Genomic DNA, 23,008 nt, shown 5'->3' with positions numbered 1-23,008 from the left:
TTATCGCTAATCAGCGATTTCTACCAGACAACCTTTGGGTTAGGAAATCTGTGATAAAATAGAGTGGGTGGTGTAAATAAACTTACATGTCATAGTAAATTCTAATACATAAACATAATACATATATATTTGAAAAAATACATACCATTATAATATACTAATATATATAATAATACTATTTATAACAATGAGTTGTACATATTGATGTCATTTCAAGGTGAATCATCCTTCAAATAATAATGTTTAACTAATTTTGAATATAAATGAATTCAGATTCATTTTGTAATACTATGAAATAAAATTAAATTTCGATAAACATATAAATCGTAAGTATACTATATACTACAATCGTAGCAATATATAATTTTAGTTATAACAAACATACATATAAGTATATTTTAATATGATTTGTGTATAAAAAATATTCTTTAATTAAACCAAAGTAAAATTTCTTTCTTATATTTTTTTTGTTTTCTAAAGAGGATACTGAAACGGACACCATTTTTTATGTCATGAACAATTGTCGTTAACTCCATTAATCTCAGAGGCATGAGCATAATAATAAAGGGCTACCGATTACCGAGGCGACCTCCGTCGATGCACTCTAGAGTAGATGAATAATGGAAGCGGTAGAGACAGAAAAGCAAATAAAAGAAAGTTTTATGTGGAAACTAGCTTTTTTTTTAAATATATAATAACTTAATAAAAATAAAAATATTATTATTGATAATAATAAAATAACTTAATAAAAATAAAAATATTATCAATAACATTTGTGTCTTAACATTAGGTTTCCTCTGCCTACCGTGTTGTATGTGGGATACAGCGTGAAGCTGATCGTTTGTGGTTTATATGATTTTTAAGAAGATGGCTTGTCTGTCTTTTTGTAATCTTTGGACACGCCGGTTAAATTGCAACCATTAATCCTTACATCGTCTCTTATATGCAGATTCTTTTAGGTTTTTATTTTAGGTATTATTTTCATAGGAAAGCCGATTACGACAATTGATAATCATAATACTTAGAGACTATCTTTAATTGAATCTAACACACACACAACAACTCCTTGGTAAAGTTCAGCTAACTTAGGCAGTAAAATTATTATCTTTGTCATTAAAATAGCATCTGCTACGAGTATATGTATTGAGTCGCATATGCAAAAGTAAGAAAATTTCTTAGATTAATGTTATGATCGATATGGAATTAATTATTAAGCTGACCTATCGCAAGTAAATATTTTATGAGCTAAGTGAGATACAGTCTTTGTTATTCGGTTTTTGCCGAGAAAAAAAAATCATAAGACAGCGCAGGAAATTTAATTACAAGTTAATTTGTCATAAATCATAATATTCCAGCTTTTATCTCTTTATAAATAATCGATGTTGCGATTGACATCAATATCAGATTTAATATCTACACAAAAAAATAGCATATAAATATTTAAAATATAACTTAAATAAAAGTAGAATTTATTTTATTATTATTTTGTCTTTTTATTACAGATAAATTTGCCACTATATAAATACAGATATATAATATAAGCTGATACTTGACCACATAAATACGGCCCTTATAAAGCACGTTAAAAATGTAGAAACATTAAAACTTAAAGGCCATGTAAAACATTTTGATTAAAATCAGGTACAAAAAATAGTAACAAGGGGGGAGCTCGCTGTAAAGTAGCACATCCATATCAGCGAGGCAGCCATCGCTGGCGGTGCTCGCCGCGCACGCGTCTAATAATTACGTGAAAGGTCGCACGCGCACATTGCGCCCCTGCAGCCTGCTGCCTTCAGAACTGCCCTAGGCTTCATTGTGATACGCACTAAAGTCTGCAGTAAGCTTTATTGCAAATTGTTTTTTGTATCTATCTTTTATAATACCATTAAATATTTACTTCGTTTACGTTATAAATATGTATGTGAGGGTGTATTTATGCCATTGACATGTTATTTTATGCTTCGCTCTGGTGTCGAGGCAAATCCGCCACTCAACACGCCATGCCTCCAGAGTTCAGCGAAAAATGGAAAACGGAGTTAACCGTAGTGTTAAGTTAACCCTAGTGTTAAGTTAGTCCCTCTGCCTACTCTGCTGCGTGCGGGATACGCGCGAAGCTGATTTAATTTTAAAAAATAAAAAATGAAATAAAGAAAAACTGTTATAAAATAAATTTTATTCATTGATGGAAAAAGAAGAAAAATTATAAATTGAAAATGTATTATAAAAAAAGATAACTTCCTTGTTTACCAGTAATATCAATGGTCAAGACAAAGCGACATATTTTGTTAATCGTTCCAATTAAACTGCTGTCGAAGCAAGCTGTCGAATGATTATTATTTGTGATAAAAAAATCAATTGATATTAAATGTATTTTAAAAACTAGTTTCACTTTTAAAAAACATAGCGTTTTAATATAAATTTTAGTAACATAGGTATCTCTTAGAGATGAAGTCATACTTAACAGTAAGTTACTCTTAATGTATATTAAATGTGTTATGATTTTCTTTCTATAACACACTAAAGAACTGGTCGCAACATCTGCTAGCTTGCCTACTGTATATCAGGCTTATAATCTTCTTCTACTTATGCACGCCTGGTGAATCCTGTCAAGATAAACACTGGATTAAAAGACAGATCCTTAATAACGTGATAATATCAAGTAACCAAAACAATCCCGACTCGTACTCGTATTTAAATAGATTTAGCGGTCAAGGACTCTTCATGTGATGAGAACAAATGTTAGTTGTTCGTGGTTCAGTGTATTTATGTAATTCTTGCATTTCTTGGATGTTGCTAGTAAATTAAAAAGAATTTAATTCATTTAGGAAGATTGCGTATTAAATGGTAATAGCCAACGCTTTACAAGTAGGGAAGGGACATTCTATGTATATCTACACAATAATAAAACGTTTGCATTTTACGATATTTGCAAAAAAATGCATGAGAGACTTAATGCAACTAGTAGAATATAAATCACTGATTTTAACTTTTTTGTCTGTTTGCACACGCTATCTGTGTATCATCTAAAATGCTGGGGGATTAAAATCTAAATTTGTTGCGTACGATTAGGTCTGGACAGGATCTAAAAATTATTTGTTTTTTAGAGACTTCCTCACCTGTGATGTGGAATGATAGAGATTAAGCTAACCTTTAATAACTAATGAAATGCAGTCTTAGCAAACTTACTAAGAATGATAGACATTTCCTATTATATTGACATATAAAAATAGAAGATCTAGAACGTCTTATGTATTAATAATCATCCAGTCCGGCTTAACTATAAGAAATAATGAAAATGAAATGCCGCTTTATGGGAAGATTTTCAATGAGTCATTTTCGATTGATATATAAAAATTAAAGATCTGGAATAAGTTATGAAGAACTATAAAAACCCAGTTAAATTAATTTTTTTATGAAATACGATTTATTAAGTCTAATAGCAGCAAAGAGAGTTATATTAAAATAATCAGCTATAAACATAAATGTAATGTAAACTATTGGAATTTGGATCTGTAATAATCGTGATTAGTGACAGATGTTGACAGCATCAAAATAATAAAATATGACACATCAATCATCACGACACAAGAACTTGTGTCGTGATGATTTTTTAAAAAGTATAAATTTTACAGATGCTTTTTTGTCTTTTTATTGTTAATACAAAATATTAATTATTTGTTATTATGCTTGGAACAGTTGTATAAAAATATTTTAGACTTGTTTTAAAATGTAAGATTGCACCTGTCAATTGTTGTCAGTATTATAGTTTCTATTTGATCGTAATCGTTTTGTGTAATTACGAGTATATTAATTGAAATCTATAATAATTGTTTGTTTTTTAATTATTGTTTCTAATTTTTATAAGCACTTGTTCTATTAGGTAGGTGGCTACCTAATTTCTTAGTATTTTGTTTTCATCTTCACGCTGTATCCCGCACACAGCAGGCAGAATGAACATAGTTAAGACACTACGTTCCCCACTTTTCGCCGTATTTTTCGAGGCATTGCGTGTTGAGTGGCATAACTCAACGTCGGGCTTTTGTTGTTTATTATTTGGCATCAAACAGAGTGAAGAAATGAAATATATTAGTAAATAATAATTCATTTCTTTGGGTGGGGATTTTCTTTGAGTCTGTAGAATTTATTTAATAATCAATTCAATCAATTGTGATTGTGCTTCATCAATTCTACTAGAGCTATACTAAATCAACGAACATGCAGTTTTCGACTACGGTACTTATAAAAACATTAAGTAATTTTATACAGCATAAAGTATAGTAATTTTTCAAATTTAATGCGTGTGGTATAATCATAATCGCTGCGCCGCCTATACGGCTATACGTACGCAGCGCGCGGGGTTATAAATAAAAGTTTCGCAGGGCAAGCGCGTTAAATCGAATCCAACGATGGTTGGAACTCGTCCTTATGCACCTGCGACAATTTTTATAGTATACATTTGCATTAATTCATTTATTCCTGTTTCCAAAGCAACATATAAATAGGTTAGCCGGTAAGTGGTGAGTCTAGCCGGTGGGACGTCCTATGATGGGCATGCGAGAATGCATACGGCCTCACAACGGTTAATGCTGATGATTCAAAGTAATACATTCTCCTTAAAAGGAATAACGTAGCAAGGTGTTCAAACAAATTTAAAATGAATTAAATAAACAATCTTTATAAAAAATACTGATTTACTTAAATACAGCACTTAACTCTACAAGAATAATAATCTTTATATAAATGTAACAAAGAAATGCCTACTTTATTTTTATATTTAACAATTTCTTTACTATTATCCAATAATAAACGTAAATGCTTAAAAAAATATTTTTAAATTATAGTACTTAATATTTTTAAATTATAGTACTATTTATAATCACTAGGCGCATATGCGCCTAGTGATTATAAATAACGTAATTGAGTATGGCTAATTTGTTGTGGACGAAGTATAAGTGGAAGTGTGACGGTCTTTATCAGTGTCCTGTCGACTGGTCAAGGAACAGCTTGCGGCCGACTAGTCCTGTCTACATGGCCGTTTGATATTTTTTTAAATATCTGTACACTGTCGATTTATCTCTATATAATTATAATGTAAACCTTGTAGATGCATATATTTGTAAAGTTTTATAAGTCGATCAGTATATTTTTATTAAATTTTATTTACAACGCATGGTTTTTTTATTATTTTTTTTGGTGTAATTTAACAAATAATATTAGGCAGAATCAAGGGAAGTATTGAATAAATTCGTTAAAAACTTCGTCATGACGTCATGCTCGATAGCCAACGTAGATTATTTCATGAGGGCAATAACCCCTTAAAATTTTAACTCTTTCTTTTGTTCAAGATATAAATCGAGTAAATGTTTATTTATAATTTTTCTCTGATAAATTATTGGCAGTATTTTTTTTTGTGTCAACACGATGCATTTGGGCAAAACTTGACTGAAAACGATGGCAGTGGATTCAAACTGAATTTCATTCCATGTCCATTCCGAAGACGCAATAAAAAAAAATTGGTTCCCGCCATTTTTCAATTGTTTTTCAAGCAAGCAAAATGAACGTATGTGATGAAGAAACTCGGTACATTTTAAAGTTTTAGTGCAAAAATGGTAAAAATGCGACGAACTAATGCTTAAACGACAAGCTAGTGCGGTATCAATAAGTGTAGCAAAAATGTGGTTCAAGCGTTTCAAGTCTGGAAATTTTATGGGAGCAATAAAAGAGCAAAAATGGAGAGCGAAGTGAATTATGATTAGGCTCTTTCCATGTGTTCACAAAATTCCCTGGATGTATGAGGTGAACATACGTAACGTATATTCACCTTATACATCCATCCAGTATAATATATTTAAATGATATGCGTTTAATTAAAATTAAGTATATTTTGTATTTAGTTTTATAATTTTATTATTATTTATATTTAATATTATAAAATTAACCAAATGAATTAATTAAAAAGGTAATGAATTTGTTAATAACTAACTTATAAACATTGTAGACAGCGAGTCTATCTAATCATTATTAGTTCACACACAATTTACCTTGCTATTACACACGTGGTGTAGACAAGGGAAGTCACTTAAGATTCTATTAAGTGGACATCCATGTGAGGATCCGGGCTAACCGACTGAAGTTTTTTATGGCAAACGTGCACTTTCCCACATATATTATTAGACAATTACTGCCTGTACAGCTTATTAAAAACTTCACTAGATATATTAATTTAGGTTTAAACAATAATATACAGCTCCCGAGGATATTTTGATCTTTAATTTTTCTAAACTCTATAGAACCAATATTAAATCATTATTATACCAATATTTAATCATTAACATCTATAATATTTTAAATTGCTTTATAACAACTTCAATTACCTCCCAATTATATCCTCATTAATTATACTGAAATAAAAAATCCCTAAGATATGTATCAAGCACTTTATTACTTGAAGTCTATTTTATACTCGTTTTATCTTAAATATTTTTGTTTTTCGTTTACATGACATGACATCAACACCTTAAAGAACAAGTGGGATGGGGAACAGAAGTGTCTTAATGGGAACAGAGGGTCAGTAGGTTCCCTCTGCCTAACCTTCTACGTGGAGGATAAAACATAAAGAACAAAACAGGTAATTAATTTAATTTATTTGCGCATTTTGTGATGATAAATACTACACTCGTTACAATAATCCAAGTCCATAGTAAAGATATCAACGGGCGCAGCCGCACTCTGTTGTGGTGCCATATTACTTTCTTTCTAACATGTGTAATATTAAACCGCGACATTTTTTAGCTTTCGCCTTATGATAGCCTAAAAAATGGAATTCGTTTTTGTTCATATAAAGTGTCGTAGGGTAGCAGACAGTCCGCACATTGGTCAGACTTATAAGAACTTGGAAAGGATATAGGTAAAATGAATGTGGCATTAAAATTAACAATAAATATTTTTTAATATTGTTTGTTGTTTTTCTGTTAATAATTTATTTTTCGAGCTGCTATAATTATAATATATAACTGTAACTACATATTTAAAAAAATATACTCGTATTATTTTTTTTATTTACACTTTTTCATTATACATCTTCAACATCAAGATAAAAAATATATGAAAACTATTTAATAAATATAAATATAATATTAAAAAATACATATATTTAACTGTTAGGTATATGACAATAATTTTACCAGAAATACCAATTTTGTGTATACTTATTAAAAGGCTTTTCCACTGACTTTACATCTGGTGTTGGTAAGGTTTGGGAGTCATCGCTTCAGTTGGCTGCCATGGATTCCTGCCATATGGCGCTCCACATGCGCCAAGCCATCTAAATTACAGGTTACTTCGATTGCTTTCATTGAATTAAAGCGAAGGGCTATCTATCACGACGCAAAATATCAAATAATATGCAAATTAATAGCAGCTTTGTTTGATGTATAAACATTATTATAATGGGATTCCGGTATTGGAACTACATTAAGAAGATGTGTGTGGCATTCTATGTGGAAAGTATGAAAAAAACTTTATTTTAATAAAGAATAAAGTAAATAAAGTTGGTTAAGCTACTATATTATAAAATGTTTCTTATACATATATATCTTATTGTATCGAACTTTCTCGTTATGTGCAAATTTAAGCCTCAATTAATACGATTATAACAAAAATCATAATGTAGTGTACATTATGATTTTAATAATTAAAATTCAAATAAAAATGTTGTAAAATTTTCAAATTGATTAGATTAAAATATTTAAATAAATAACGAATTATATTAACAAAGCAATAGATATATTACTAGTGTTTAAGGGAGAAATTGAGATTCGGAAGTTTAATGTGATTTTTAATAATAATTTAATAAGTTATTAAATATCGAATAATAATGTTTTTGTTCTGTATCTTCGACATGTTTGGTGCGTAAAGATAATTTGGATGTTTTGTGAAATATTGGTACGCATACAGATAGGTATTATGTATGTCACTACCAAATAAGGTTCCTCAATAAATATCAATTACCCACCACTATGCCATAGTTGGGGGATATCTCACTGTTTATAACAGTGTTTGTGAGTTTAATTCCCAATAAGAGAATATTTGTATTTATAAATCTTTTTTTCGTCAATCTGATTAAACTAAATATGGTGGTGAGTTTTACAACGTAGCACGCATCTATTTTAATATTTATACTGTTGAAGAGTGTGTTTGGTTGGTTGTTTAACGCTAGCCCCAGAAACTACTGATTCTAATTAAAAATCTTTTTGTATTAGTTAGTCCATTTATTGAGGAGGGTTAGTCTGGTTTCGATGATATCAACTGTATCTGCGATCAGAGTTACCTCGGGCACTTTGATGTGTCATGTAATGTTACAACGTCAAGTTATTTCCACTTGACCACGGGGGTGAAGCCGAAGATAAAGCTACTTTATATAAAATACGTTTGCCAATGGCTTCTTCCTCATGAGAGGCTAAACAATCAGTTAAATCACATTCAAATATGTAATACACTTAAAGTTTAAAACTGTGTCAGAAAATATCGAGGTAATAAACAAAAAGCTCGCCGACAGCAGATCATATTTCATCATAACACAAGCCTCGTTATTTCTAAAGCTCATCACGATGATAAGCATAGCGAATTGGTGCCCTATGACGTTTAATTAACAATGTTTAAAAAGTGTTTTAGATTGATTCAATATGTCGGAGGCGGCGGGCCGTTATCTGATGAAATATGTCCGTTATGATTGGCAAACAAACAGTATGGCGCTACCATATGTCGCGGCACGTGCGCCCGCGCATCGCTCGTGCTGCTCACTCGGGGATGAAACTATAGCCCAAACAAATATACTTTCTAGACAGTGTCAGGGGTTTTCTGGAATATTAAATGTTATGCAATATTACTAAGTAATATTTTTATGTCTTTACCTTCTCAAATAATTAAATATAGCTAGCACTATAAATAGTGAAATATAATTAAAAAAGCTATTTTTTTAAATGTTATATAAAATACCTTTTTTTTATAAAATAAAAAAAATAATAACATAATATATTCCAGAAATTCCAATGAAAAAAATTATAGTATGGTTTTAAAATGTGTAGCCAATTTCATGAGTTTCTGTGCACTGTGGCGAGGGAAGCCATCGTAGGAGCGCTGCCCATCCGTCAGCGTAATCGCTTGTTAATCATTTTTCGGTTGATGGAATACATTGTTCATCCCTTCACGGATTATATTAGCCACGGTGATAGTGTGTGCAAAAATGCGATACTTCCACAATTGATTGTTGAACCATTAGAATAATGACGCGAAACAAATCTAGTAAATAGACAGATAGCAATGTAGAGCGTCAGTATACTGTACTCGTATAACCCGTATGTTGTGGTTCGACCCCACCATTGACATTGAACTCTACGCTTGATTGAGAGTTGAGGAGACTCGGGATTTTTAATAGTGACTTGCTTTGTTTTTTTATCTACTATTTTTATAGTGTTTTTCCACTATAAGGGTAGATGTAAAGCGTAGCAACTAATTTGTCTCTGCTTTGCTTATTAGCATCGCTCGTATAGAATGTAAAATTGCATTATGATATACATTAGATAATATAAATGCTTCAGATTTTTTAAATGAAAATAAATAAAAAATATATATATTTTTTTATTATTTTGAATGGTGGAACTCAACGCCGCGCTTGCCTTGTTACTAGAGCGACGAAACGATAATATTAATTAATTCATACCCCAAGTGGGTATCGAACCCACAACTAAAATATACAAAGTAGTATATATGTGCTATAAAATAAAATGTTACTTTTAATTTACTTATCCCATCTGGTTAGCGTCCACCCAGTGCGAGCAATGGTTGCGGTGGCGATGACGCGCGCCCGCATGCGGCGGTGATTTGCATACCCATGTGCCGCCAAACAGATCAAGACCAAGATTATGTTTAATGTACCGAAGATAGTGATTATCCTTTCATAATAATGAAGTACTCGTAAAAATATAAATTAGCAAGACATAAAAATTTTATGGACTACTCAAAGTAATTTCGATAATAAATTTGTATTAAAAAATAAATAGCATCGCTCTGTGAAACATATTTCCAGAATAGATATCAAAAACATAAAATAGTTTTTATCGATAGCGAATGATAAATTTTGTGTTAATTCTCATAGTAAATCAATATCCCCTACGTTCAATTAAAGATAACAGAATTGCAAATGCATTTATCGAATGCTAAAGCCCCATTCATTTCGCACTTAATTTTCAATTTAGATAAAACATGTATAAAAACAATAAATTGTATCTATAAAACTAATAAAACTACGCGGAATAGGAAACGATCTATCTTGTACGAAAAGTGGCAAATGGCCTTACGTGCGACAAGGAGAATAAAACAAATAAATAGTGTGGCGTACGTAGGTGTTATTAGAGGATGATTTTAATTGCGCGGGCGCACCTGGGCTCGCAGGTGAGGGTGCCGTTTTAGGGTCAACGATGGTTTTGACATCGCTACGAAGTGTTCGAAAATTGTGAGAATTGGCCCATTGTGGGTTAATTAACTCGACATAGGCGATAATTTACTTGATTACATTTTAGATAACGTAATGATTTCACGATCTAATTTTTAGTTTGTTGTTTTATTGTTAATTGTTAATTTTAGGAGACATTGGTTCTTGTAAATTTTAAATTAGAAAGAGCAAATTGTTAAGTGAAGTATGAGTTGAAGCTTAATAAGTTTTTAGACAACATACAGCTAGAGCTGAAACATATGACAATTAAGCTGACAGAATTGTCTCTGCAATATTTCCACCGCACCGCAATAGTTGATTTAAAAATTTTATCGTTGTAATAATAGTATCTTACAATACTACCTATTACTTAGTAAAGTATGAACCTTTTATAATTTAAACTTAACCAAGTAGAAGTTTTTGATTGTTATCCAGTACGGTTGACGAGTTATGTGTAAAAGTTCAGAAAGGCTATATTCAGGGCGGAGACGATTCGTCGGCTGAAATGTACAGATAAACGACTATATGATGTTTATTTATATTTAGGTATTTCACAAATACTTCACGAGTAGGGTGCACCACATCATTCATATTCCTACATACGTATGTGGCAAATGGTATGTTATTATAGTCACCATTTTTTTATTACGGAGCTTTAGAATATACAATATTAAGGGGTAAGTTTAAAGGTTGAAATGAAACATCAAGTAAACACTTTTTTATTTATTTAGAATAGTCAATAGTATGTATGTATCACATGTCTGTAAGAATTTGCCAGCAAGCAACTGTTTTGTGTCCATTCATATTATAACAGTACCTAGATGAAAGAATATAAATTACAAAGCAAATCATTACTATAGAAATAGCGACCGAAGAAAATACAAAGAAAATATAAGCTATTAGGTTTAGAAACGATACCCGAGTAGGTATTTCACCAGAGTGCGTGCGTAGTCCTCGTATATAACCAGATACCCATTATATACGAGTACCCACTCTGGTGAAATATTAGGTAAAATCTTAAATTCCAATTAAAACCAATTAAGTTAAAAATTGTATACTAGATATACGGCTATTTTTCTAATAGTACAGTTAAAATAGTACTTTTACAACAAGTTACTCCAGAAATGATGCTAGTAATTTAATAACCGTCGCAAGGGTTACCTCAAGGTTTTTACATATATATTAAAGATTTATACAACTTCAAGGGAATTTCAAAATTGTTCCAAGTATTACGTAACCCACAAATATAAGCTATACATTCGTATGTTAAAATACGAATAGTAATGAAATATATCAAGTAGGGAAAGCGTAAAGTTAATTAATACGAACGCAGATTATCTTAAAGAATAAAAACTAGCACCTGCGTTTATTCGGACACCGCGACAGCCATTAAAATATAACATAACTGTTGTTGACAATAATAAAACAAAATGGAACGCAACGATGTCGTAAAAGGAGGATTACAAAAAATATATAAGGCTTCAAGAGGCCTGCCTTTTGCGTGTTCTGATTTAACTGCCTGGCTTTATGATCGTTAGTTATTAAAATGCTGCTCTTATTTAAAATAGACCGTGTGCATATTATATGATCAATAAACATACTAATAACATTTCTTTAAAATATAAGAAAACTCCTAAAAAAATATCCAATACAACCGAAATGGTAACCGTAAACACTTAAATAAAAAAAACGAAGTCAAATATCACTAAGGAACTTAAAAACTTAAAACTAAACGAGAAATAATTTTTGCTTTTATGACAAATTCGTTTCAATTGATTGACTCTCCTAAAAGTACACATCGCGTGATAAGAAATAATAAATAATAATATCAATGTGTTTAAACGACCACTTACGACGTTTAACGGTGGTGGACAAAAACTTACAGATTTGATATCAAGAATCATATTTTAAACCAACAATTTTTTTATAGAAATTTTAAAAGCCTGACTTTTTAGCACTTTTCCTCAATATAGATTGGATAAAGTAATCACTATATAAATTACATGTATTTTTATATGTATGAAGTGTATGATAGTCTGTAAGGCAAAATACTTAAGGTACATATAGATAAATATAAAAAGAAACCCCTATTATTTTTATATTATCAAATGATAATAGAAAGTAGCAAAATTTTATAATTGTATAATAAAAAACGAAAAAGAAAATATTGTCTAAAACTTTCAAAATTCGCATAGCGTATATAAGTATAAAATTAGATTATTTTATATTGTTTTATCTAAAGTGTTTATGGTAAAAAGACGTTATAAACAAAAAAAATGCAGTTTATATTTTGTGACCATAGTCTAGTATGGTCCACAAGCCGTGGCCGCCCTGAAGTTAGGTTATCGGAACTTTCACTCGGGAATAATATTTTGTAAATAATTAAACGTAAGAAAACGCTATAATCAAATTGCGCAACCATCTACTGCTAACTTCAGGGCGGCGACTTGTTGACCGTACTGTAGAAAAAAACAATTGTTTGAAAAGTAATTAGAAACAAACTTACAGCATAATGAAATTTCCTTTTAAAAATATTATTAAGAATGTAAATGAGAGAAAGATACGTGATGTTTTTATTTGCATGTATGTATTTAAAAAAAAACTTTAAACTTTATTTTGACAGTCCCAATAATTATTATATCAATAAAAATGACGTGGTTTAATATAGTAATCAAAAAAAATGGATAAAGTACAATACGAGTACATCAATTATATTGAAATAAAAAAACTGAAGAATAATGTCTGAAATAATAATATTTCAATTTACCTAATAATGTTTCTGTAAAAATAATTATTTTTTGCTTGATGTATGTTCAATGATAACTAATATAGCTAAGTATAATAAATAGTTTTATCACTGTAATATTTATTTCAAAATGCGTAGATTTATTTGAATTGCAGACCCTAAAGACTTTTGAAACGTGCTTATCTATTTTTCTAAATATATATATTCTCTAAGCTTTATTAGACCCAGTGACGTCAACGTATTGTGGCCGCCATGAAGTTAGTCTTTCTGAACGTTTGCGTAATGTTTACTCGGGAAGAAAATAATCAAAGTAAGAAAATTTGTATAATCAAATTTGCGCAGCCATCTACTACTACTATCAACTTCAGAGTGGCCACAACTCGTCGACCGTACGGTGCTATATTGGGATCTATTAACATTATCGTATTTGGATGAAAACAGCACAACCATTATAGACGATTTGCGCTCTTTGTACTACATAAATAGCAGATTATAATTCAATGTCGATTATATTTGTATGCCAATTTTCAAAGCTTTGGGCCCCTTACCATATGTAATTATTAAAATACTTAGTATATTTAACGAAAAAAAACTTGAATTTTGAAAATTTTTAAAACGAATATACAGAAAAGAAATTAATGAATTATCTTAATAATAATTTTTACTTATTATCTAAGTAAGAATAACCTTGTAAAAAATTAAAATTTTGCTAAAAAATATCACTTATTATTTTTGACATTTTTAAAGTGTTATTTCATTTCGTTAAGTGTTATTTCATATTTATTGATAGAAAAAGAAATCTTTAGAAAACGTTTAAAAAATTTAACGTAGCGGGATTTGAACCTGTGGTTTTTGGAGACCGTCCACAAAATTTTATACGATTTCTAAAAAAGTATATCACTTATTGTTGTATATAAAAACCATCATAAATATATTTAGCTATAAAGGGGCCCCAAGTCAAAATTTTAAATGGATATAACATTTGCCACCCTGTGTGATGCCTTACAGGCGTGAACTTGGTACTATGCTATTAAATGAGCACTATCATGAAAAAATATCTCTCTAATTTGCAAATCACAAATACTATATATCCTATACCTAGTCCTATACTAAAGCGGGCACGTGAATATACCTACGTGTTATATGGAAATGCCAAGAAGTCGAAGAAAAATTGTATAACTAAACAAACACCTTCTGAAATTAAACTGCCTGCACCTTCATAAACTTATAATATCAAACACTATTTTATATGCTGGTAGTTAATATAAAGAGATCATACATTTTCTATAAAGAAATATTAAAAAGAGACTTGTTTCAACAAAATATTGATTGTAATCAAAAGTTTCATACATTCTACTATCTATTTCTGTTAAGATATTTAACACACAAACATAACCTCGAAAGATAATATCTATATTTATAATTGATAGCAATAAGTGAAATTAAGATGGCATTTGTTTTGTCTAAATGTGCACCACGTGACCTATAATAAAATTAGGTCTCTATTATACTAGCGCCATTGCAGTAACATTGTGAGTTTGAATAATATTATTTGCCATATTTATTTCACTTATAAAGACATATGTATATATTTAATCATAACTTTCAGTGCTCTAAATAACAATAGATATGTAAAATGGCGGGTACAGAGCGTTCTGTTCTAAGTCACGTACTGTTGTAAAATGGCACTTGATTTGCAATTATATGGGAATAAATATATAAATTAAAAGGTAGAAATGTATGGATTTGGAAGGTATAATTTATTTGATACTAAACGAAAAATATATACAGGCTGTAACGCGATCGACGGATCAACTGTTGTCTATGGGTAGAGGACCTCAGTACCTATCCTAACAAAAAACGTTTTTAAATGAGCTAAATTTTATCAAAAACTTTCAAGGGCTGAAGCGAAAAAAAATTACTGGTAATTTTTTCTCACAAGTAATATTATTCTCTATTATATCTATATACTATTATACGTATTCTCCGCAAGTGGCCTAAAAACCAATGAAATTCATGGGTTCGGAATCACCAAATCTTATTATTTTTTATTTATATAGCAAAAAATATATAATTTAAACCAAATTGGGCTTTTCGTTTAGCATTATATACTATAATATGTAAACTATAATATAAAAGTAATTAATATATTGCAATACAGAACGTGACACAGAAACAAGACGCACAAATCAACAAGTGTACTTAGTAAATTTTGCTAAACGTAAAATACGTGATTATATTGTAGATATTGTACTATAACCGGAACTAATTATTATTTTACATAAATATATAGACATAGATAGATAGATCACTACCAAGTGTAGTGTGTGGTCTAAGAAATATATCTTTTAATTTCCAATACAATCCAGAACAAAGACATAATGATAAAAGCCTAAATTAAATAATCTATACAAATTGAATACACTTAAGTACAGATAATTGTATAATATTTACAATTGTATATACTTAAAAGTGTTTTTTTCGAATAAATGAGATAAGTGAGACAGCATGTTTAAACATTACCTACATATTATATTTGCCAATACAATATGCTCGGCGCGGTAATCGAAGCCGCGACCTACAACAGCTTATTATCACCTAAAGTACGGAGGGAATAATAATAAGCTGCACTTTTGACATAATATTAAACATCTTTGTTCTAAGAAAGTATACATATAGGATACAAGTTACAATTGGTGTCATAAAGTCATAGATTAGATAGTAACCATAATAAAGGAGTAAACACGTTATAATAATATTCATTAACAATATTCTAACAAAGAACCATTATTTAGGACATTTAGATTATAGTTATTTGTGTACTAAAGATGTGAGCCTCTTTACACCGGACTTAGTAGTGCCTTTGGTTTTCTTTGTCTGCTCCTTAACACCCCTGCAAATTAAATTAAATAACATATTATTATTTTAATTTTCGTTATTATTTATTTGAAGTAGGTTGCGTTATTTTTGTAATATATATTTATTACTTGAAAGGATGACTTTCAAGTAACAGAGAAACAAAAAATATAGTTATTTGAAATTCAATTTTGGATCCATTTTTCTTCCAAGTACCTACTCATTCAATGCCCGCTCCAGGACTTTTATTTAAAACTTTTACGTAGAAACAATGTTTCTAAAAAGACGTACAGTGCGATCGATGAGTAATGCCCGCTCTGAAGTTAGCTGTAGATGTTGTTGATTATTTTCTTTTCCTTTCGTTGATTACTTTATATATTGATGTGTTTCATTGTGTTTCTTCTCAAGTGAAAATCGCACAAAAGTTCAGAAAGCATAACTTCAGAGCGGCCACGACTCGCCGACCATTCTGTGGACCAGAAAAATAAAGAAATGCACTCACAAATATCGTGTAAGGTCCTCGATGTCGACGAGCATCGAATCCTGCCCCATATGCAGTTCGTCGCGAGCCATCAAGAGCTTCACCAATGAGTCGTTCAGTGCTTCGATTTGTGAATGCAGCTCGTTGACTATAACCTGATAATTGACAAAAGACACTTATTTAATTTCCTACATATATTTTTTTTAAATATTTATAAATAAAAAAAAAATACAGATTTTTGTAATGATCAAATGATGGAAACGGTGCTCTCAAATATTAATACTTGTTTTTCAATTTTTTATTATGCTTTTTCCCCTTACGATACATGCGTTTAAAGTAAAACACTGACCTACTGGGATCGACGGTCTCCAAATTAAACAATAATACATTTGTTTCAGTCGATTCATATTAAAATACAGTAGAATATTTAAACATTATAATACTGAGGACACTCTAAGAGCAAATTTTAATAAAACTTTTTAGAAAATAAAACTGCTTTGAATAAGGGTAGCTAGTTATATGCAGGCACTTTCTCTAGTGAGAAGTAGGTAAAAGTTGAAATTAGTTTAAACCTTATAAAGTAACATAGTAAATAATGAATAAAATATACCTATTAGACAAGGCTTACGTAAATATGGTACGTGCTAAATGATGTAATATAACAGTAATTTGTTTTTATTCATAAGACGGAAGTTATTTAAATTAGATACTCGTATAATGATCAGTTAGTATTATAATTTGTTTTACTTTCATAGTAACATAGAAGCAAGCCAGTCAATTTTAAAATCCTGCTACGTTCATATTTTTATGTTATATAAACATTTAATTTTTATATACTTTTCTTTTTCCTTTTTTTTTCAGCTTCACGCTGTATACCGTTTTTAAATATTCCGTTCCACACTTTGTGTCGAATTTTTCAAGCATTTCCTGGTTGAGTTCAACGCCGAAGAAATTAAAGTATTAATATTTTAATTCTCATTAATGAATGAATTTCTCGATTGCCACTCGAATGAATTAATAATTAAATTAATAATAATAATTAAATTATTAATCCAATCGAGTGTGAGTCGAACTCACAACCGTCGCGTTTAGTCACACGCTTGACCTCTGCCCCACGGCGGCCTCAGACTCTAGTATATTTCTTTTCTAAATATAAAAAATGTGAAAAAATATTCATGACATATTTTATACTAAACACTTTTGAATGTCTCCCTTTTTGTTCGAGTAAATCTTCAATAGAGTTTCTTTTCTTTGCGTTTTATTCTATTATAAAGCTGTTACTAGTTATTAAATAATCTGTAAACCGAAGTTTTTGAATAAAAACTTATAGTACGATATTTAAAATTGAAACTTAAATTTAATTTTTTACAGTTAAATGACGTAAAAGTGACGAAACAATGCGTTGCACAATGGGTATTGTAATCGAAACGTTCCGCATGATTCAGCAGTGCGGAGGCTGATGCAAGGTCACGCTGAAACCAAATGTCAGGGAAGTTATCTTCAAAAACCGTATTAAAGTTTGAATCGCGGCGAATTTGAATAATTTCACGAATTTGAACGATTTCATTGTGTGGGCATGACAATTAAGTTATAATTCTTTGCTATTTTTCTGCCGGCACGTTCTTTTCCGCCACTCTACACTGAATGCCTCCAGAATACGGCGGAAAGTGGAGAGTGGAGTGCCTCAATACAAAGCTCTCTCTGCCTACTCTGCTACATGCGATATACAGTGTGAACTTGATTTTGTTAACAACTTTAAATGCGCAGAATAACCTTTGACTTCAAGAGAATTAAAATCTTATATTTATTTCAACATTAATTGATAAAATGTAGAATAACATCAGTAGCCAAAAAAATGTAATTTTTGAATTTAAAACCAAGTATCAGGTACATAACTTGTAGTGGGATTTGAAATCGGGTCCTCGTCTCCCACGGAGCAATTGTGTAAACAGCGATTGTGGGGTAGGTTACTAATACTAATATTAAAATTTTCAAATTATACAACCTGTACCAGAAGCTATACCACTGAGTCATTGTAGTAATCTTGAATTTTATAGTTTTATTGCTTTTATAATACCATTAGTGAGTCAATCTCGACTTAAATAAATTGTGGCCTGAGTTACTATGATGTAGAAGTTATACTACTGAAAAGTTTAATCTAAATGCCTTCAATAGTTTTTGCGTGAATGTGGAACAAACATCCATCCTCACAAACTTGTGCATTATAGTATTAGTGGGCTTACCTGCAACTGTGCAATGTTCATATCAGTGAGTAGGTGTCGAGACACGCGGCGGCGGTCGGGCGCCAGCGGTGCGTTCGCCTTCTCCATGCTGCGCCGCAACATGTCCGTCACCGGTGACACTGCACGGGAGCGGCGCTCGCGCTGGTGACATATTTTAAAACTACAATGTAGACATTCTAAAGCAAAAACAAATCTTTGAAACTTTTCAACCGGATTTATTGCGAGTATTTAAAATTATAAATTTTTGGAAAGCCGACGTTTCGAACACTGCAGTATTCGGTGGTACGTATCAGTCTACCCGTAAATATATCCAATTAATATTAAATAGTTTCATTTAATAAAAAAAATTAATATAGCTTTGTAGCTCGGCTCATGTGTGTGATTGTAAACGCGACTGGTTGTGGATCCCCACTCGAGGAAATGACATATTTATTTAAATCTATCTATTCATTTCTTCGCTCTGGTGACGACGCAAAGCGTTGAATTCCGCCTCCCAAATTCTGCGTTGAGTGGGGAACGGAGTGTCTTAACAATAGATTCCCTTTACCTACTATACTATGTGCGGGGATTTATTTTAATTTCATGTATTTTTAATCATAATTTAAAATAATATCATTCTGCAATAAGTATAATAATTTGTAAGTTAAATTATATTATTTTACTATAATACATAACATACTTCAAGTATCTCATTATAAAATCTTTTAATTTATTATTTCCTACATCTTATACAGACATCAGTGAAACATTATTGTTCTACTGGTGTATTTTTTTCTTAAGACTCATTATAATTGTTCCTTCATTATCATTGTGAAGGTAACTTAAGACAAACAAAAAATGTAGAAATAATTTTGCAACTAAAAATATTATAACTATACTAACAAAATTTGCAAAGTGGAAAAAACCTTGAAATTCGTGATCTTATCTTAAAATATAAAAATATACATAAAGTCAAAAATTGTATAATAGTATTATTTGTATCTCTTAAATATGGCATTTATTTTACACAAGTCAAGTCAAGTCAAGTCAAAGTCAAGTCAAGTCAAAGTCAAAATTTTAAGAATACACTTTGATAAAGTCAAATTCTTAAATTAAAAAAAGATGTATTTATTTACCTCCATTTGTATACGAGCCATTTCTTTTGCCTGTGCTAGGGCTATTCTGGCTTCCGTTTGAAGAGTTGCTTGTAAAGCAAAGAAATCTGACTCCTTGATCTCAATATGTCCTAAAGATTGTGTAGATCGAGATTTGTTAGATTTAAGCATCAATGATGTTGGACGTAACTTTGGACCTGCAAATATGTTAATATTAGCTTAACATAACTTAAAACCACAGTGTAACATAATATAAAGTTACATTATTGCAACCATAGCTAACCAGTTATGGTTGCAATAGTTTGGTATAATATAAAAATCTATATTGACTCTTAAACACACAGAATACCAAAACTAAAATTTCCAGAATACTAATAATATAATAATTAATTAATGATATAAATAGTATCTGGTTAGAATATATGTTTTTTAAATATTAATTGAAGTATATAGTTTCAGTTAGTATGATTAGTGTGGTGGGAAAATGTTTCCCAGTACCAGTAAAGGGTTGAGCATTTAGATATTATAATTAGTCATGTGCAAGTTATCAAAAGCAACATACAACACAAAGCAAGTTTAAAGCAAGCATAAGATTATCATATAATGTTTGTAACATAAGAAAAATAAGATTATCATGTAATGTTTGTAACATAAGAAAAATATGGACAATGTTATATTTTAAATAATACAAATATTCCACAAAGTAGCATTAACAAATGAAATAAGGAAGTATGGAGGCAGTCATGTAATACCATCTGATTGTCATCACAATGTTTGTTGGTTTAATCACATCTGGAGCAATAAATTCTTTAAATTTTTTCACTCTGGTTACAAGAAAAAGCCTGGCATTGAGTTTCACTACTTAACATGCTATGTCTTAAAATTGGGAAATTGGGGAACAGAGTGTCTAAACATTAGGTTTCCAGTTACATTTCCTATTATAGCTTTGAACGGCTAAGAAACCATAGGGTTCAGCTTTTTACAATTTACATCAATATCTAGTCATGCTTTATAATTACTTGCAACTTACCATTATGTGTATTGGTATTTTTCTCATGTTTTGTAATATTAACAGAAAGTGGTCTTGTTTGGTATGGATGATTGAAATTATTCTTGCTAAAGAGGCTTGACTGTGATGAACTATTACTATTACAGTTGAAATTTCTTTCTATATCAGATGTTTGAGATTCATTGTCAGAAGCGGTTTCATTCATGAAACATATTTGTAGATTTTTCCCTGCACCATCACACACAAAGTACATTTTAATACACTAACAAAAGCATTGAAACAAGAAGTTAACAAATAAAGTTAACAAAAATAGTAAGAAAATAATCCTTTTATATAATTCCCATTTAATATAAATGTTAATATTAACCCAAACACTTTTAAAAATTAAATAATATAAGTACCAACAATGAAATGTGTTCAGTGACAAAATCTTACCATTTTGAAGCCTTGAATGTAGACTGGGTTTTTTTTGTGGACGATCTATGTGACCTAAGCTATAATATTCCTCACTGTCAACTCCCATTGCCAATCTCTTTCTGATTTCTTCCCTATCATTTCGTTTCTAAAAATACCAAAGACATTGTAAGAAAGACTCAAAATCTTAAACTTTCCATACTAAGCCGACTGACTATATCCTAAACTGTCTATACATAGGTATATTAAAAAATGGTTCCTACTTTTTTGTCATAAGAAACATCTTCTGTAATTGTTACAATCCGAGTAAATTTCTCTAATATATTTGGATTTTTATCAGAGAGCGTAGGCCATTCTATTTCAGTTTGAGCAGACTCTCCTACACCAATAGCACGAGGGCTTAAAGCCGAATTATTGTAATAATTTGGCACAGGCAAATCTTGACTGTCGTTAGATTTCAATAATTTAGACTTAAGATTTCTCAAACTTAATTTGAATCCTGATGTATTTTTATCCACATTATAACTTATTTCGTCAGACGGTTTGCTGAATTTTCGTTTTATATTAGTGATTATACTTTCGAACATCTTAAAACTAATCAGTCTTAACTTTTTGGCAAAAAAATGGCACAGCTGTTGCTTTACAAAATAAATAACAGGTAAACAAAAAATTAAACCATCCTGTCAATCCTGTCATGTAGTGACATTTGGGGCAAGGACAAATACGTGTTCCATTTCTAATCTCTTTATTCTTTATGGTTTTATTCGTCACAATTATTGCTCATTTCAAAAAATAAAATTAGGTACTTACAAGACAGCATATATTATCCACGGATTCGTGATTATCATACGTAATCGTATATAAATCTAATAGAAATCTTGTATCCTTTTTGTAATGTCTTTGTTCAGAATTAAAATACGGCAACGACGCCATCACACTTGTTTATTTAATAAATGGATTTCAACAGAAAAGAACAAAACGCGCGTCAAGCCGTCTGATCAACTATCGAGGTATAAAACTGAATGTAAAAATGAAACTAAGAATGGACCGTCTTGCCTGCGACCTGCGTACGCTGTTGAATCACCGTAGAAAGCTAAACGAAGTACCGATTGTATTGGTAATTTTAACTGTTAATGCATGGATGAAGGAGACGTGGATCAAATGTGAATGTATGCATTTACCGCTATACTACAGAGCGCCAACTTTGAAAATAGTATTTAATTATATTTTTTATTAAAATATAATACAGAGTATAATAAATGATTATAAATTTCTAATGTATTTTAGATACTTTATGTTTTCTATAACACTACTAGGACGTTGCTACTATTCAAATTTGCTATATTTTTTATTTTTTTTCTAATTTTTAATACACACAGAGTGTTTATCTATTATTAACTTTAATTATGAATTTTATATTGAGGAGAGTCGTGGTACAGGAGCTCAGGCGCGACTGTAAACGCAGCAGGTTGTTTCCCACTCGAGAAAAAAGGAATTTTTAGTATTTTAATTTCGTCGATTTGGTAAAGAAGTAAAGCGTGACGTTGAGCTTTGCCACCCAATACGCAATGCGTCCAGAATTTAACGGAAAATGGGGAACGGAAGTATCAAGAATAAATGTTTTCTTTAGCCTGTGTTAGTAATATTATAGAAAGTTACCTTCTGTAACAATA

At 30.5% G+C, this 23,008-nt stretch overlaps 1 protein-coding gene and 1 long non-coding RNA gene across 4 annotated transcripts in view; one reads left to right on the top strand and one right to left on the bottom strand.

The window, feature by feature from the left end:
- Positions 1-11,200: 11,200 nt before the first annotated feature.
- The window catches only part of Schip1 (Schwannomin interacting protein 1), a 34,455-nt gene continuing 22,647 nt past the window's right edge, over positions 11,201-23,008 (bottom strand). For 2 of the 3 annotated variants that reach the window (XM_085207478.1, XM_085207470.1), the window contains exons 7-12: positions 21,357-21,483; positions 20,943-21,149; positions 19,934-20,109; positions 18,819-18,959; positions 16,597-16,730; positions 11,201-16,131 (exon numbers count right to left, since the gene is read on the bottom strand). In XM_085207478.1, coding sequence (XP_085063604.1) covers positions 16,050-16,131; positions 16,597-16,730; positions 18,819-18,959; positions 19,934-20,109; positions 20,943-21,149; positions 21,357-21,483 — 867 coding nt within the window. In that variant the 3' untranslated portion in view covers positions 11,201-16,049. The remainder of the gene's footprint in view (positions 16,132-16,596; positions 16,731-18,818; positions 18,960-19,933; positions 20,110-20,942; positions 21,150-21,356; positions 21,484-23,008) is intronic. The other variant, XM_085207488.1, reaches the window with a different exon arrangement.
- On the top strand, positions 22,041-22,608 carry LOC146541345 (uncharacterized). The gene is made up of 2 exons (XR_014879453.1): positions 22,041-22,137; positions 22,303-22,608. It is a non-coding gene; the product is annotated as an uncharacterized LOC146541345 (long non-coding RNA).

This window comes from Heliconius melpomene, chromosome 1 (genome assembly GCF_056956725.1).
Source record: "Heliconius melpomene rosina isolate 202511_hmr_F chromosome 1, ASM5695672v1, whole genome shotgun sequence".
NCBI classification, from domain to species: domain Eukaryota; kingdom Metazoa; phylum Arthropoda; class Insecta; order Lepidoptera; family Nymphalidae; genus Heliconius; species Heliconius melpomene.
The sequence above is the reverse complement of the archived record's forward strand: the minus strand, read 5'-3'. Positions and strand labels throughout refer to the sequence as shown.